This window comes from Acyrthosiphon pisum, chromosome A1 (genome assembly GCF_005508785.2).
Source record: "Acyrthosiphon pisum isolate AL4f chromosome A1, pea_aphid_22Mar2018_4r6ur, whole genome shotgun sequence".
Lineage (NCBI taxonomy): Eukaryota > Metazoa > Arthropoda > Insecta > Hemiptera > Aphididae > Acyrthosiphon > Acyrthosiphon pisum.
Window position 1 is genome coordinate 78,441,188 of NC_042494.1, and position 18,576 is coordinate 78,459,763.

Below are 18,576 nucleotides of genomic sequence, written 5' to 3' on the forward strand. Positions count from 1 at the left end.
GAAAATATCCCCCCGAACTCCGCCTGTTGTACTCATAGATAATATAAGAAATTCTTATATTATCTATGGTTGTACTCACGAACTACTACATGTAGTAGTTCGTGGTTGTACTACATTTCGTGGTCAAACCCCCACACCCTCCAACCATGTCGTGTCCAGTCCTGTATATCTTAGTCCGTGGTTGCCCATCGACGCATGATTCTCATACTTGAAAAGTGTCTACTGAAATGAATCTCTATAATCAGTATTAAAGTTAAATTAAACAGCTGGAAACTTAAGCACTAGCGCTTATATGTCATAGTGGCTATCACGGAACTACAATTTACATTTGAAAGGTAATTTCATTTAGAATCACTACAACAAATAAGCGCTAGAGCGTACATTTCCAGCTGTTTAATACTGATAATGGAGATTCATTTCGGTAGACACTTTTCTAGATTCGATGGGCAACCATACTATCTTTAATCGTGGTAAAAACTACTTGGAATTATAACATCCTTGAGTTGATTATCAAACCTCGTGTGTTTTCAAATGAAATCACTGTTATGTTTTTTTCCGCCACGATTATTAGCGTCAGGTTTGTTTTCCTAGCACTTCATTGTTTTATCTTTATTCTACCTAACATAAATGATTAAATTGTAATTTTGTTTTATTTCCTATACATTCTGAATTAACTTTTAATTAATTTATACTTCTAATCAAATAGTGAATATTGGAATGTTTCCGTTCTAGGTACTTCGATTTGTTCAAATTTTAAATTTAAACACTTAAAGATGGATAAGTATGAAGGTTGGGGAACAACCGAAAAAACTGAATTGTACGTATTTTTTCACGTTGCCTATTTTAATTTGTACATATTCTTGTATTTTCAAAATTGGTTTATTTATATATAATTTTTACTCTGTTTTAGTTTGTCAAAATGTCATGAATTTGTTAAAAATTCTAAATCTGAATTTTCATTAACAATTACAACTAATGGCAATCCTACTGGTATGTTGAAACTATTTAAAGTTTAATTTTATCTTAGCATTTATTTTAGTACTAAATTATTCAAAATAAATATATATTTTTATCTGGTTTTTCTGTTCAATTACCTAATTAGGTTCAAAATATAAATTTGTTTAATTTAAAACTCATTAATTTGTATTATTAATGTTGTAAATTATTGTTTACAGATTTGGCTAAAGCTATTCTTTCATTGTTGATAGCATGTATTAAAGGAAAAATAAAAACAAACCTTGGTTTATCTATTTTAAGTGATCTAGTAAGTATAGTGATTGTACCATATTTGGTATTAGCCTATTCTAACCTCCATCATTAACTTTATGTTTGTGAGTCCTAAATAAATTTATGAAATACATTTTTCTATTTATAATTTAAAGCTTAGTAATATTACGTTTAAAAATATTTTATAAGAATTGAGTTTGTTATTGATGATTTGTATGTATGTTTTTAGTGTTCAAATGAAGAAATAGCTTCTGTTGTAATGGATGTCTTCAATTACTTAGATACTGACACAGCCCTTTCAGATAACGGAGGACCAGAAAGAGAATATTTTGGAAATTTTGTCAAAGAATCGCAAAAGGTTAATATTTATTATTTAATTAATTTTGAATAATTATTTAATATAACATGTCTTTTTTTTTAGTTATTGACTGACAAATTACTTAAAGAACGATTAGAAATTGACTCGTTAAAGGATATAAAGTTATTAAATAATATTTTTTCTACAAAATTTATTAAAATTAAAACTAAACTTTTGTAAGTTATTCATTTTTTAAATTAAATTTATTAGTGCCTATGAACTCAAATATTGATTTAACTTTCTATTTTTAGCTATAAACAGCGAAAATATAATTTATTTCGCGAAGAATCTGAAGGCTATTCTAAATTAGTTACTGAATTAAATTCCGATAATATGGATCCTAAAATCATGGTTGAAATTATTAAATCATTGATTGGTTGCTTCAACTTGGACCCAAATCGTGTGTTAGATATAATTTTAGATTCGTTTGAACACCATACAGATAATAAAGCCGAACATTTTTTTATTCCATTACTACATGATTATATGCCTGAATCACAGAGGCTAACTGAAGTATTGGCATTTAAATTACGACAAGTGAATAATTTAACTCGTTCATCTTACAGATTGATCGCTTTATTAATTCAATACAATTTGATTGGACTGGATAACATTTATCCTTGGGTAAATTACACTATGGTTATATTATATTAATTTTCAGTTATATATTATAAATTTTTGTTTTTCAGTTAACTCCAGATGATAAAGATATTAAAACAAATTGGGAAAAAGATATAAAAAATGGACAAGATTATTTGAGGAAAGCATCAAGTATGATCATAACAAAAGCACCGGAATCTGAAACTTCTGATGATAATATTCAACCTAAAGTATGTTTTAATTTTTTAATTTTCATTATTATGTGTGTTACATATTATAATTTTACAATTTTAGCCTGAAGAAAATCAAAAATTTTGTTTGTGTGAAGCTATGTTAGAAATTGGGGATTGGAATACTGCTCAAGTATTAATTAAAAGATTTCCAGAATACTATGCTGTAGAGTATCCTCCTATCGGTGATGCACTTTGCTCTCTTATTAATCAAGTCATTAAACCTGTTTATAATCAGTAAGTATTATGATTATCTTGTATAAAATGTAGTTGTTATTTTAAATTGTCATTTGGCATATTATAGGGTTTTTAATCTTCACTCAAAATCTGTAAAATATTCAACTGATGATCAGCCAAATTCACGTTCTCTTAAACATGTTTTAACACTAGAAGAATTTCATGATGTAGTCTTACCTATGTTAATAACATTAGGTCCTGGACTACACCGTGATCCTGTTCTTATGTTTAAAATTGTCAGAATTGTTAGAGAGGCATTAACTAATGTATGTATTTTTAAATATTATATTTTTAATTCAAATATTAGTAAATATTTAAAACATGTGTAATTTAGGAAGGAATTAAAAATAAAGATTATACTCCATCTGAAACGGGTTTTTATTTTGACACATTATCATTATTAGATCGTGTCTTATTACCTACTCTTTCATTAGCAGAAGGAAGTAGTATTTCAGAACATCTGTGGACTTTATTGCAACTTTATCCTTATCACTGCAGGTACTTGTAATTAGTAAAATTAATTTGAAATTGTTCTTATTATAATCAATTATTATTAGCTTTATTAAATTGTTTCATATAATAAAGTTTTTTTATTTATTTATTAAAAACAGGTATGCTCTTTATAACAGTTGGAAAAATGATACACATAAATATCATCCAAAATTATTAACAAAGAAAGTTGATGTACAGAAAAAAGCCAGATCTGTAATGAAACGTCTTTGCAAAGATAATACCAAACCATCTAGTCGTGTTATTGGAAAAATATCACATTATGCACCTGGTTATTTATTTGATTATGTAAATACTAAATTTAATATATTTTGGTTAATATTTAATGTTATTGAACTAAACTTAATGCCAGATGTCATCATATAATTTAAGATACTGGGACAAATTCAAGTATTTGATAATTTGGCTAGCATTGTGGTTGAATGCTTAAAGTACATGACAAGTTTGTCGTTTGATGTTCTTGGATATTGTATTGTGGAAACATTAGGCAAAAGTGGCCAAGATCGAGTTAAACATGACGGTACTTCCATTTCAGTGTGGCTTCAAAGTACAGCATCATTTTGTGGTGCCATATTTAAAAAACACCCTGTAGAACTTACAGGAATTCTTCAATATGTAGCCAATCAATTAAAAACAGAAAATAGGTATGAATATTAGATAAAAATTTTGTGAATTATTATTATAATATTATTCACTTATAAATTTAAATTTCTGTAGTTTGGATCTTCTTATACTTAAAGAAATTGTGTTGAGAATGGCTGGTGTTGAGGTTATGGAACAAATAACTCCTGATCAAATTGAAGCTATGTCAGGTGGTGATTATCTAAAAACTGAGGTAAGAAAACATGAAGACTTTTTCTTTTATACATAACTAAATCTTAATCACTATTTTACTATTTTAGGCTGGTTACTACAATCAGATTAGAAATACAAAAAAATCATCTATTAGACTGAAAGAATCATTATTAGATAATAATTTGGCTGTTGCTTTATGCCTGTTAATTGCTCAACAAAGGCATAGTGTTATTTATAAAGAACATGAATCTATTCATATCAAACTCGCTGGGCAGCTCTATGATCAAGTATGATAATTATTTATTATGTATATAAGATAGGTTATTTATTAATAAAACATTTTTTTGTGATCTGAGAGTCATAGTTGTGGCAATCTCACAAATGTAATGATATAAATTATTCAGTCAATATCACAAATTAAGGCCATTAAGCGGACATGATAGTTGATAATTTTTATTAAATTTATGCATTATTGTGTTCTCAAGTGGCAGGGGGCTAAGTAGTTTTAACCCCCCCCCCCTCCCCCCTTCAAACTATATAATAAATAGTTCATACATCTTAAAATTCATACATTTAAAAATTGTTAATATTGTTTTAACATTTACCTTTTGGCTATACTAGCACTAGAGTTGAAAAAAGTTTAAACAACCCTGAATATATAACTTTTATCATCATTATATTTTCTGGAAATACACCACACATTCAACTGCCACATTGTATACTACAGTGTACAGTATACTTTTTATGCATATGTTATTCATGTTTCTCAATCATAACAAATAACAATGATATTACTTTTGTAGTGCCAAGACACATTGGTTCAATATGGTACATTTTTGGGGTCTACATTTTCAATGGAAGAATATATCAACCATTTGCCATCTGTACATGATTTACTTGATCAACATCATGTTCATATGGATGTTGCATTTTTTCTAGCTAGGCCTATGTTTAATCATTCCATTAATGTAAGTATTATTTTTTTCTGCTTAATTAAAAAAAAAAAATAGGAATATATTTATAATTTATTTTAGACTCGTTTTGATGCTTTGCGTAAAGCTGACCCTAATGCAAAAAAATCCTTAGCTGTGCGGCAAAATAAGTATGCAGAAGCTCATAAAGAAGTGATGTCATCTATTGTCAAATCTGTTGTTCCACTCCACCCTGAAAAGGTGTGGGAAGATGTGTCACCTGGGTTTTTAGTCACATTTTGGTCATTGACCTTATATGACTTATGTGTTCCAAACGAAGCTTATAAACGAGAAATAAATAAACTTAAAGCTCAGTCTTCAGCTATGGGAGATTCTAAGCAAGCGGTGAGTTTTTTGTAAATCATATTTATAAAAAAGGACCAACGCGAGACACATTTTTTCATAAACCATTATCATGACAATTTTTTTTACATAAATTTAAGTTATAAAAACAAAGTTTTTCTATTTTTTATCATAATCATTTTTACGTTTTTAATGACAAAATGTATTTGTAATTTCTCATTTCATAGAAGAATATTTTTTGACTACTTTGAAATATAAAAAAGCGGGCAAGTGGATGTCGCTCTGCTGTAACGTAGGTTATAAGTGGGTCACTGTAATGGATGGTATTAAATTTGAATTCAATGATATAGTATCACTGTTAAGACATTAACGATTCTGAGCGGAGACGGTTTGTCAGTGTGGATATTTTATGTTATATTTAATATTTATAATGTTATTACTTATTATTAAGTTTTTGCCGGCCAGACGCCCAGACTATCCATTTTTAATTTGTTCTTGTCCATATACATGTATACAATCGCGGTATGCTTTAAAAGCTGATCATGTTCTAACATCCGTTAAAAACAATGTGTTAGATGAAGGAACCAAATTTGGTATCTGTTTTTAACTTAACATGTTGCGGTGTGTTTAGTTCTTATCAGTTAACGTATCTATTTTCACCTGTATGTCTGTGATCAGTAAAAATAATAGTGTGAACCACCCTCGCTACTACCTCTGATTAAATTACCTTTATTAATAAAAATAACTAACCATAAATTGATTTAATCTTATAAATTACTGATTTAGTGATAAATGTTAATTATGCTAATTTTGTGCAAGTATAAATTTAAATTGTATAGCTAATAGTATTTTCATTAATCATTATAGAGTACTAAAGTAAAAAAAGAACAAGAACGATTAGCTATTACCATTGCTAAATTGAACGATGAAAAGAAAAAACAACAAGAACACGTTGAAAAAATATTCTTTATGTTGAATCAGGTAAAAATATTGTTTATTTATACATATATATTTTCTAAAATATGTGTTGATATATTTTCAGGAAAAGGATTCCTGGTTTTTATCTCGTTCAGCTAAAGCAGCAAAAAACGAGACTATTACTCAGTTTTTACAGCTGTGTTTATTTCCCCGTTGCATTTTCACACATATGGATGCTATGTATTGTGCTAAATTTGTTCAAACATTACATTCATTGAAAACAGCTAATTTTTCAACTCTTTTATGCTATGATAGAGTATGGTTATATTAAGCATTTAAGACTGAATATAAACTATAAAATTATATTTAATTTTGTTTTTTAATTTTTAGTTGTTTTGTGATATAACATATTCAGTAACACTCTGTACAGAAAATGAAGCACATCGTTATGGTATATTTCTTAACGAAATGTTGAAAAATGTAACTCGTTGGCATTCAACCAAGGATATATTTGAAAAAGAATGTGCTACATATCCTGGCTTTGTGACTAAATGTAAGAATAGTGATCAATTTGTTCAATCTAGTAATGATCATGTAGGATATGAAAACTTCAGACATGTTTGTCATAAATGGCATTACAAGATTACTAAAGTGAGTTGAATCAAGTGAAGAAAATGTTTCGAAATGTGTAATAATAAATTATAATACAATTTTTTTTTACACTACATTTATATGTATACAAAATTAGAATATATGAAATACTTATTTTGTTTATTAGGCTATGATGGTTTGTTTAGAGTCAAAAGATTACGTACAAATTCGTAACTCGTTGATTATTCTCATTAAAATTGTCAATCATTTTCCGGTTTTGGCAAAATTAGCTACATTAATTGAAAAAAAGGTAGAAAAGGTAAGAGAAGATGAAAAGGATAAACGACAAGATCTCTATACTTTAGCAACATCTTATTGTGGACTACTCAAAGGTAGAGCTAGTCAATTTCTTAAGGACAGTGATTTCCATCTGGTCCACGAAAAGGTATAATTATTTTTTCATCCTATGAAGCTTGTAATAAACAACGCAATTCATTTTTACAGGTAAGTCAAATAAAAAACATTGTTGATAATAAGTCTGATGTAACAAAAAATAATCAATCTATTAAGAAAAAAGATGAAGATACAGTTCCTGAAGCCAAAACCCCACCACTGCCTGTTATTAAAGTTATTAATGGAACATCATCAACAGGTAAACACAAAGTTTGAATTTTTTTTTTCTTGAATTTTATTCATACTTGTTACTATAATCATATTATAGAATGGGTTGAAGCTGAAAAAAAGATTATTGATAACAAAGCAAAAACAGAAAAACGACCTATCAAAATCACAAATGCTGAAAAAGTCAAGTGTGTATATAAAGAGTATATAAATATTTCTCGAAATTTATAATTGTAATCTTAATATTTTATTTTTTACATTTCTTTAGTGAAAAAGTCATAGTACAAGAGAATATCGCAGAAACTTTGAAGGAAGAAAAATCTGATGAATCAAATGAAAAGAAAAGAGAAAAACGACAAAGAGAAGATAATATTGACAGAGTAAAAGATTCTTACGTAAGTTTTTAATGTTAACTATTTTAGATTTCATTATGAGGATAATATACTTTATGATGTTTTGGTATTTATTTTATTAATTAGACTGATGTAGCCAAAACACAAATACTTACTGCTGGTCCAGGCAATCAACCTGCCAATAATCATAATAAAGTTCAGATCCCGAGGATTAATTTATCACAAATATCGATTAATATTGTAGATGTGGCGAGTAATGGTTCTCACACTGCTGACGAAAAAGGTAAGAAATAAAGTACAATAATTAAATAGTGTTAAGGCTCCCAGTGCCAATGTAATTTTGTCCCCAAAAATTTGCTCTCTATATATCGCCGCTTTACATTATTTTAATCTCAAACTTAATAATATGTCTTCAAAAATAAAAAAAAAGCTTTTTTTACTACTTAATTATCTTATAGCATAATTTTAAATAAAATAAAAATCAGAACTTCAATATGCTCTGTAGAAAGTTTTCTTCTTTTTGAATCTGTTATCAAAAGCTGACAATTCTACAAGGCCTGAGAATTTTTCCTGTGAAGTAATTTTTTTTAGATATAATACATATATTAACACTCCTCCCTAAAATAAGTAACTATTGGGCAGTAGATTAGTGGAAAAGTATTACAATTATGGTGGCAACTAAAATATAAAATATAATTTTCAAATTTTGTAGAATTGTTGAAAATTTGAAAAACTGGCATCAAGCTTTAATTAAAATTAATCAAATATCTTGAACTAATTATACTTTGTTGGGTTACACAAGATTACCTTACAAACATTCATTATTGTTAAATATCAAACAGTTTCTTAAACATTTTAATTCATGATTTGTCCATTTAATTTTAATGATATGTTGAATTATACAAATGTATGTGGTGTGCATGAACTTAATAAATAAAAATAGAATATTAGAACATTTTTTTGTTGTTTTATGATTCATTTAAATTAATCTTGGTTACTTGTGTTTAAATATTTGTTGTAGTATTTAGTAATATTTTATACATAAATATTTATTTCAATAACTTAGGGAAACATCAATACTAAGTACAAGCATTTATAATAGAAGTTGTTATACATTTTCTCATTTAATGTACATTTTGTTTGTTACTTGGTTGACATATCCTTTTATTCAGGAGACTTCAAAACAATACCCTTAAAATGCAAATTTTGACAACTAATTTAGATGAATTCATAAGAATCATTATTACTACACTGTATCGCAGTGGTTCTCAACCGGTTTGTCACAAAGTAATGTGATGTGTGTCGCCAAAAAAAGTTATTTTTATCGTATGTATTTAAAGTATAAATATGTGACATTATTATGGCGTTATGATGTAGTGGTAAAAACCACTGATAAGAAATACAAATGTGATGACAGTTTTATTCTCAATTTACTTATAGTTTTATTATTTACTTTTTCAAAAATCCATGAATTGTTTTGAGTGACGCCTTTTTAAGAGAACGCTAACCTAACCTAACCTATACAGCCTTTTGTTGTCTCCGTCTTACAAGTGCATAGCATAACAAATTTATACTCGGCAGATCACCTTTAGCTCTGTTAGTTTAAAAGTTAGAGTGAATCGGCCTTAATGAAACTTGATGTTAAGAACATTATCTGTGTTTGTGTGTGGGTTTTTTACAATAGTTCAAATGTTTAGTGTGTGTATAATATAGCGTACATTATAAATACTCATAACTCACTTAAAAATTAACCGTAAAAACACAGGTATTGTTTTTATTACCACAGGTATTGTTCTATATTATGTTTTATAATAGGCCAATTCACTGTAATTTTTAAACTAACAGAGTTAAACGTGATCTGCTGAGTATAAATTTGCTGTTAAGCACTTGTAAGACAGAGACAACAAATATCTGTGTAACGTCCTCTTAAGGATCTAAACTAGTGTGTTGTTGTAAAAAAAAAGGTTGAGAAGCACTACTGTAGTAGTGTATAGCTTTGAAATAAGGTTTTTATATAATTGCAAACTTAATATTATAGATAAAAAATGTTCATAAGTAATTAGTGTATAATCTATAAACATAAAATGTTACTGTGTAGGATATAAATTAAGTTATGGTATTTTAAATTTAAATGGTTTATTTTTTTTTTTCAGATATAAAACGAAAAAAATTGGACACCAGTCCAATTACGAAGGTAAGAACTGAAGTATGGAGCCAACATAATCACAATTCCATTCCTCCTGATATTCACAAAACAAATAATAAGTAGTCTCATCTCTCAAACAAATTGCTCAAGCAGCTTAAATTTATGGTGTTTTGAGTTTCACCTGAATGATGTTTCCTCAATAATTTGTTATTACTACAATTATTACTGATATTTTCGAATATGTATTGAAATTGGTTGGTTCAAACACAATGGAACAATGAATAGCTGTTGTAGCTGAACACCTACTTTCGACGAAGATTGAAGAGCAACCTTGTCTTTTATTTACACTACACTTATTTACCATCTGCGTTAGTAAATTAAATATTGTTATTCAATCCCTTTAAATAAATAAAATTTTGGTTGATGTTTTCGTGTTTTTGGAGAAAAAAAGAAAAGAAATTGTTAACTATAGCTTATATACTTTGGTAATATGGTATCGTATATATATTTTGTTATTTTTTGGTTTGCATTTTCGTTATCCTTTTTAACTCACAGCAGCTCATGAAGCATAATCCTGACGTCAAATCTGAGACAAATGGTTCAACTTTGATAGAGAAAAAAGATAAGAAGATTAAAAAATCACAATCTGCTGATTCAACATCACTAAAGGAAACTCGGAAAGATCGTAAACTAAGCCGCAAACGAGTATGTATAATTTGATTAAAAAATCACTAATATAGTTACTATTATAGTGAATTAATAATAATTTTTTTATTTTAGCATGAACGACGTGAAGAAACTACACCTGAATTAAAGAGACGTAAAGAAGATGAGAAACGTATGTTGATATTGAAATTCTGAAATTATTTTATTATGTATTTAAGAGGATGTTAGCACACTATTTATTTAATTTTTCTTACACACGTGCAACATAGAAAATTTGCATTCACCAGAATCAATTTTGTGTTTTTAGCTTTAATACAGTGTGTTCCGCTTAATGTGATCACTGGTTTATAGAATCAACTGTTTATTGGAATCAAAAATAAAAATTTCAAACCAGATACTATAGTGAAAAAAAAAATGCATCATGGAATCAACTGGTTAAAAGAATCAAAATGGCCTGAACTAATGCGATCACATTAAGTGTTATTCATTGTATTAAAGTGAATGGACATATTATCAAACTTAAAGGAAATAATATTATCTAGTCCCTAGTGTACTTTCTAGGCTTTGTTGATATTTTAATTTTAAAATTGTAATATTTTTTGTTGATATAACTCACTTTAAAATTATAGCATTGATAAAAGCCTATGAGGTGCCCTAGATAATATTCTTAGCTTTAACTTTTTTTTTATAGGAAATTTACTTTAATATTAGTTCTACTGAACACACATTTTCTATGTTGCGTATGTTGTAAGAGTGAAAACAGAATAGTTTGTTGACACCTTCATAAATATTAATTTTTTTTACTTCTAGATGTAAAATCATCAGCTGATATTCGTCATGATGACATGGTGGGTGATAAACACCGGTCTAGTAGAGTTAGTATTTTTAATTCTTAGAAAATACTTATAATTTCAGCAGAATGTATTAATAACAGAATTTATATTCACAGGAAAAATCTCCTCATCCGAAAGAATGGTCCGAACGAACTGAATCACGCCATAAAAGATATCCTTTTTAATTATTATAATCTTAAAATAATTTAGACAGTTAAATGAGTTTTTTTAGATGGATGCAAAAATAATTAGTTAGTTGAAATAAAAACAATCTAAATGCATTGTTTAAATAGTTATCAATAAGGGTTTATAGTAGACTAAGACTGTAACTTTGGGTTCAGACCTCCCTCCCCAAAATGTTTTAAAAGTTAAAATTTTAGCAGTGAATATTGTTTATTGACTTAAGAGTAATTTTATATTTTCGTTAATGCAGTAATAATGAGAATAAAGAGTTTTATATTTTGAACATAATTTTGGCTCACTTATCGCCTCATGTTAACTATAGGAGTATATGAGAAAGTGATAATATTTATCTACTATTAACAATGTTATGATTGTCGGCAACTTGAGATTATGTTCTTCATGTAAATACTAAGGGGATAATCAATATAAAAACATTAATTGTTACCTACTAGCCACTGTCTGTGCATTTAGTTGAAGTTTATTATTATTTCTCTATTATATTTTCTAATATATTATGATTCAATCATTTTTCTTAACATAGTCATTATACGCATAGGACGGGCGATAAAAGGAAGTGATCAATTTTTTTTCGTCAACATCAACATAATTATGAATATTGTCATATAAAATTGTGAATAATTATTGTATTTTAATATTATTTCCATTGTATTTTATCATTTTTTTTTTTTTATTTTGTTTTTTTTTTTGTTTATGTGTATAAATAAAACATTTTCTCACGATTGTAATATATTTAAGATTATATACGCTCATCTAATTTAATTTTAATCAATTTTGTTAACATAAAAGTCTTTTAACAGAGATTAATATTTGGTATCAGTTATTAGTGTTAAAGGTAAAAATATAAGTTGTTTAAAAACTACGGTGTACAGTATATCAGAAAGAAAAGACCATAAAAAAAAAAAATTATGCTACTTTAACGTATGACAAAAATTGATAAAATTATAGGATTAGTAAATAGTTTTAGAAATATACCCATGTAAGCAAATTTCCAAAATTAATATTTTTAAAAAAGTTATTGCGTTCCAAATTAATTTAATCAAAAAAATATTGATATTTAAAAAAATTCTAAAAAATAAACTACTTGATTTCGTTAATCGTTCTTAAAATCAGATTCACAAATTGGCTATTTTGAATTTCTTTAAAAAAATTTAACACGTTGACTTAAATTGTTCGTGTAAAAACGTATACCTAGCGCAAGTGGCTATAAATTATATATAAAAAAAAATTTTTAAATTTGATTAAAACAAAAGTTTTTCCAAAAGTCAGTTCTATCTGTTACACCTTGTATACTATATTTTAAATTATAATTATAATTTATAATGATATTTCGTCAAATGTAGAGAAAATTCATACAACATGACGTATGCTGCAGGGTCGTGTATGGTGTTGGTGTACCTATATTAGTTTAGATTTGGGAGCTGTATTTTACGATATTATATTACATATTATTCGTTATATCATAATCTGTTATTATGATCAGCGCCATGGTCTTAGACGACTCTAAGGCGTTGACCTGAAAGTTGAAACTATAGACTACTACAGAGGTCAGAGATGTGTCTCTGAATAGGTAGTGTCGGCTCTAGATTTAAGTTAAATAACCAATCGGTTCCCCCATGGTCTATGGCTGGATATCCCGCGAGGATGCCCAGAAAAATTGATTTTGGTCGGACCGTGGCATGTTCTCTCGTAGTCTCGTGGAACTGAGTATAGTATTAAGCAGGATTTAAATTTTAAAGCCGTTTCAACATTTAGTGGTAAGAGCCGAACATTTTTCAAAACCCAGTTTAACCAGTTTTATTGCTTAAAGAAATGGCGGTTACCGGTTACCTTTCACCAATATAATAAAGTAATTACCAATGACTGGTTTTTAACGGTTTTCAAGTGGCTTAAATAACCACTAATCGATTTTCGGTGATATTGAATTGAGTCCGTATAGATAAAAATGTCATAACTACCTGTTGGCTGTTAAGCTGGTTACTTTGAACTTTGTACATAATATTATACCGGATACGCAACGATAACGGATATTAATCAACGGCCCCAAAGTTTGGAGTCCCCACCCCCATTGACTGTGTTGACCTTAGAATTTTATCAAGATTAATACAAAATAAAAAGTGTAAATAAATGTCATATTGCATTTGTATAGGTACTTAGCCCTCCTCCCACCATACAAAATTCCTGGCTGCGCCACTATAGGTACCTATTAATTATAAATTATTGATAATGTGTACATATAGGTATGGTTAAACGAGCAATAGAGTAACATGAGTAAAATACTATTGAATAAGAAAATCAGTTATTCTGACTTTGATTGATTCCATTCAGTTCTCATTGTATATACGAAACAAACAAGAGTGGCGGGGTGATAACAAATTTCTATAAGAAAGTCAAATTCAATTTTTATGAGCGTTTGAAGTTCAAATTTTTACAATATTGGATATTCACTCGATTAATTCTCATGTAGCGATTTTCTTATTTTGTTCTAATTTAAAAACAAATTACCGCCGTAGACACTTGAGATTTTTTTTTTTTTTATTGATCATAAATACAACTCGGCAGCATAGGCCATTAGTTTACATGTCTTGATTATTGTTTAAATGATATACATAATATTCTTATATTAACTATACAATTACATTTTATTAATTAAATTAGTAAGTTTAAGGAATTTCAAAGTTTTTCTGTTCTGGTCTGGGTTTGGTTCGAGGGTTACATCGAGGGTTTCGGTTAAGTTTAGATCCAATCGCTCTTGGTCATAAGTAAAGCATTCTGTCAGGATGTGTTCGATGCCCACAAGCTTCGCAGTTAGGAGGTTCGTTTTTTGACATGAGGTATCCATGGGTTAGCCTGGTGTGTCCGATTCTTAAACGATTTAGAGTGGTTTCGTCCTTTCGATTGAGGTTAGGATTATCCCATCTGAAGGTTGTTGACTTGATTTGGTTTAGTTTTGTGGTCTGACTATTCCAAGCTATATGCCATCTTTTTCCTATAGATGTTTTCAATACGTTTTTGAGGTCGTCGTAGGTCAGGGAGTCTAGTAATAATGTGTCGTTGTTGGAGACTGCGATTTTGGTATACGTGTCCGCAGTTTAATTTCATGCCCCGGAATTCATATCAGTATAATTTGTTTTTTTTTTGTTTCGCTTCGTCTAGTTTATTTTGGATGAGGATGGCAATGTCACTGGGGTAAGTTTTGTTTTTAATACTGTTTAAGGCGCTGAGGGAGTCACTAAGAATTAAAAAAATTGTGTACGCTGAGGTGTTTGCTATTTCTATGGCTTTTAAAATTGCCAGAGCTTTGGCAGAGAATATTGAGCACTCATTTGGAAGTTTGAATGTTAAGTTTTGGTTTTCAAATATGATTGCGATTCCAACTCCATTGTCTGCCTTTGAAGCATCGATAAATATTTTTTGAAAGTTCTTGTATTCATTAAGGATTTCAAGCACGTGACTTTTAAATATCTCAGGGGCTGTATTATGTTTGGATAGGGTGTTTAGCTCGGTGTTAATTTGGTAATTGTTTTCCCAAGGGGGAGTTGAGTTGAATTCACGTGGGATAATTTTGACTGGGGACAGTACGTTTTCATTGGTCAGCTTAACGATTTCGTTGTTTATGCTACTGTATTTGTCTCCGTCGAACCTGGTAAGTCTTGCGATGGACTCTATTCTTCTATATTGGATAACTCTATTCTTTTCAGTGTAGGAGGGGGTATGCCGGCTATATTATAGATGCTGAGTGTTGGGCTGCTGCGGAAGGCTCCTATTGCTAGTCTTAATCCGCTATTATTTACTGTATCTATCAGTCTTAGGGTTGATTTGGCTGCTGTTCTATATAATATTGACCCGTAGTTGATTTTGGATTGAATGATTGCGTTGAATATTTTTATTAGAGACTTGGAATCACCGCCCCATGAAGTATGGGATAGTATTTTGATTATTTTTAATGAGTTGCTTGTGGTTTTTTTAGGTGTTTTATGTAGGGAGACCAAGTTTGATGTTTATCGAATAAAACTCCTAACATTTTAACGATGTTATTATTGGGAATTAGGGTATCATTTAGTTTGATATTTAGCTCATTGACTCTTTTTTTTTGTAAAAGTTGAACAACAGGACTTTCCAGGGGAAAAGTTGAATCCGGTTTTACTTGCCCATTTTTCTGTTGTTGGTTGTTATTTGTAGAAAATATTGCACGGTTTGGGCCTTGTTGCTCCTGCACCAGTAGTTGAAATCATCAGCAAATAAGTTGTATTTTACTGGAGGGTTGCAGTCCTGGGTGATGTCATTAATTGCAATAAGGAAGAGTGTTACTGAAAGAGCTGAATCTTGAGGTACTCCGTTTTCTTGTGTGAATTCGCATGAAAGATGATTATTGTTTTTACTTGGAATTTCCAGTTTACAGTAAAGTCAGTTAAGGTATTAAACAGTCTACCTTGGCATAGGATTGAATTTAATTTAACAATAATATTATGTCTCCAAGTGGTGTCATATGCTTTGGCTATATCTAAGTTAATTACGCCCATAAGTTGTTTGTTTTCTAATGTTAGTTTGATTTCTTCGTTAATTTCGTATAGGCTATCCATAGTGCTTCTATTTTTCCTAAACCCATTTTGTTTTGGGGAGAAAAAAAAGGTTTTTTCTAAGTACCATGAAAGTTGATAGTTTATTATTTTTTCAAATAATTTACACATAGTATTGAGGAGAGTTATAGGTCTGTATCCATCAGTTTTAAATTGGTTTTTTTTGGTCTGAGTATGGGTATTATGATCCCTGATTTCCATTTTTTTGGCCAGTATCCCTCATTCCATATTCAATTATATATGCTGAGAAGAAATTCAAGGGTTTTAATGCTAAAGTTTTGGATAAACGCGTAAGAGATAGAATCAGGTCCAGGACTGTTGCTTTTACATTTTTTGAGTGTGAGCATTATTTCGTGTAAATTGATTGCCTTGTTGATATGTGTTTGGTCTACATGGTTTTGGTTGGCAGTATTAATTATATCTTCTTTCTCACATTTTTCTTTATGAATTAGAAGATGAGGTTTGTAGTTGTGGTCGCTACTGTTATTATAAAAATATTCACCTAGTTTGTTAGATATTTGGTCAATGTTACTTATTAGTTGATTTGTATTCATGTCCATTAGATTAATTTTTCGATGGCGTCGGAGTCCTTTTAATGATTGGATTTTGTTCCAAACTAATTTAGTGTCGGTTTTTTCATTAATGCTACTAGTAAACGTTTCCCATGACAGTTTTTTACTTGATTTTATCAGGTATTTTGATATAATAAGTTAGGGCTAACGGCTAATTATTATTTTTAATTTTAGCCGAAAAGTCAGCGTGATTGTAATAATTAACATGCGAATCGTAGTTTGCTAATGCCGTATGCGTAGGTAACATAACTATTATTCTTAGAAATTCAAAATAATAATTAGCTCTAATTTGAATAATTTTCATTAAATTTTAATATATTTTTTTTAAACTGTTTTAAAAAATACGATTAACAAAATGGCTATCTTGAAAATTTAAAAAACTTATTTGCTTAACATTTTTTTTTAATAATTTTTGAATTTTAGAAAAAAACAAATCGAATATTATGTTATTCAATCAGAATTTCCATACTTATGACTGTGAGGTAGACAAACTTATGGGGAATCTTGTATTACATTTTCAAATCTTAGATTTAAAAAGAAAATTTTTCATGAGTTTCTAACTCAAAATAATTTGCAAATTTTCGTCATTTTTACGTATTTTGTCAATATTTGAACTTTAGATGCTTATAAAAAAAATTGTGACTACGGATTTTTAATTTTTTTCATCTGCCTTTGAAACGATATAATAGGAACCTTCTATTTCCAAGCTTTTTTAACCAATAAATAAAATTGATATTTATTGATATTTATAGAAAAAAAATATAAACAACGGAAACTACAAATGTCCGTAAAATATGCTCAAAATAAGTCAAAATATTTGGAAAATGTTATGATGTATAGACAATGCTAATATAAACATCCAGTCAAAATTGCATGTACCTACGGTCATTTGTTTAAGAGTTGCACCAAAAACCAAATTCAGTTTTCTCGAAAACAGATTTTGCAGAAGAATTCCTGTTTTTCTTAATTTTTCTTTTGTTTTTCACGTTGATTTTGAAAACTACAACTTTACTTGAAAAAAAACACACACCATTGTATAACCAATATATTTATCGTTCCACTCAGAATCTAAAATATATTTATTTACTCTGATTTTATTTTTCACAATAATAGTATACCTACTATAGTATTGTGGACTGTAGTAATCACAATAAGAATCCTCGGACTACAATATTACTCACATAGTGTAAATATCACATTATTAATATTTAATTACAAATATATATACTTAAGTATAGTATAGATATACACTATACCTATATTAGGTATATATCATTGAAAAAATTAAAAATCAAGTAGAGATTAAAGAAAAATTAAATTAAAATCCAATCTCAATAATATTTATATTATAATTTATTTTCAGACATTAACAGTAATAATTTTTTTAATTATATACTATAATATTAATATATCCCCAAAATAAAATTTTAAATTTCCTAATATTATTTTGGCGATAAGCAAAATGTAAATATTAATAATAATTATTATTATTAGAAGTCGATTTTACAAGTTTTACTTATAGACACAATATTTAAAAGATTATAAAATTAAAATTAAAAATATTTCGAATAATTGATATTTCAAATAATTCAAATAATTATCAAATAAATAATCAATGAATGAATGTATAGTAGGTATCCCCAACAAAAACAAAACAGTGAAAAAAGGCCAAGTTCCAAACTCTCTCCCAAAAAAGTCGGCCTATCAAAGTAGTGAAATCTACAGTGTGGCCAAGTCAGCTATTTTTTAATTCATAACCTCAATGCACTCCTACATTAAAGAGCAACACTTCTCTTTTATTTGTATTGTTTAACACTTGGTCAGTTTCTGAATGAGGAATAAACTAGACTTGGCCTCAATGTAG

General features: G+C 28.5%; 1 protein-coding gene across 3 annotated transcripts; it reads left to right on the forward strand.

Moving 5' to 3' along the window:
* The first annotated feature begins 622 nt into the window (after positions 1-622).
* Positions 623-12,367, forward strand: LOC100163177 (THO complex subunit 2). Of its 3 annotated transcripts, none has more exons than XM_008187551.3 (30): positions 623-817; positions 911-990; positions 1,176-1,264; positions 1,457-1,585; positions 1,649-1,761; positions 1,837-2,209; positions 2,275-2,415; positions 2,480-2,652; positions 2,720-2,918; positions 2,987-3,150; positions 3,264-3,450; positions 3,535-3,806; positions 3,880-3,997; positions 4,065-4,244; positions 4,761-4,925; positions 4,992-5,273; positions 6,099-6,212; positions 6,274-6,465; positions 6,540-6,800; positions 6,928-7,185; positions 7,245-7,392; positions 7,462-7,549; positions 7,630-7,756; positions 7,841-7,997; positions 9,868-9,908; positions 10,419-10,565; positions 10,641-10,698; positions 11,337-11,401; positions 11,476-11,531; positions 12,093-12,367. In XM_008187551.3, the coding sequence occupies exons 1-30, from the start codon at positions 774-776 to the stop codon at positions 12,118-12,120; spliced, it is 4,449 nt and encodes a 1,482-aa protein (XP_008185773.1). In that variant the 5' UTR covers positions 623-773; the 3' UTR covers positions 12,121-12,367. The 3 variants fall into 3 exon arrangements, with proteins under 3 accessions (XP_008185773.1, XP_003246335.1, XP_003246337.1); XM_003246287.4 differs by having other exon boundaries at positions 10,416-10,565; positions 12,093-12,223; XM_003246289.4 differs by having other exon boundaries at positions 7,311-7,392; positions 10,416-10,565; positions 12,093-12,223.
* The last annotated feature ends 6,209 nt before the right edge of the window (positions 12,368-18,576 follow it).

Coding starts and splice junctions, on each gene's coding strand:
- LOC100163177 (XM_003246287.4), top strand. CDS start 774: ATGGATAAGTATGAAGGTTGGGGAACAACCGAAAAAACTGAATT. Junction 3,998..4,064: donor GTGATTATCTAAAAACTGAG/GTAAGAAAACAT, acceptor TTACTATTTTAG/GCTGGTTACTACAATCAGAT. Junction 6,213..6,273: donor TATTCTTTATGTTGAATCAG/GTAAAAATATTG, acceptor ATATATTTTCAG/GAAAAGGATTCCTGGTTTTT.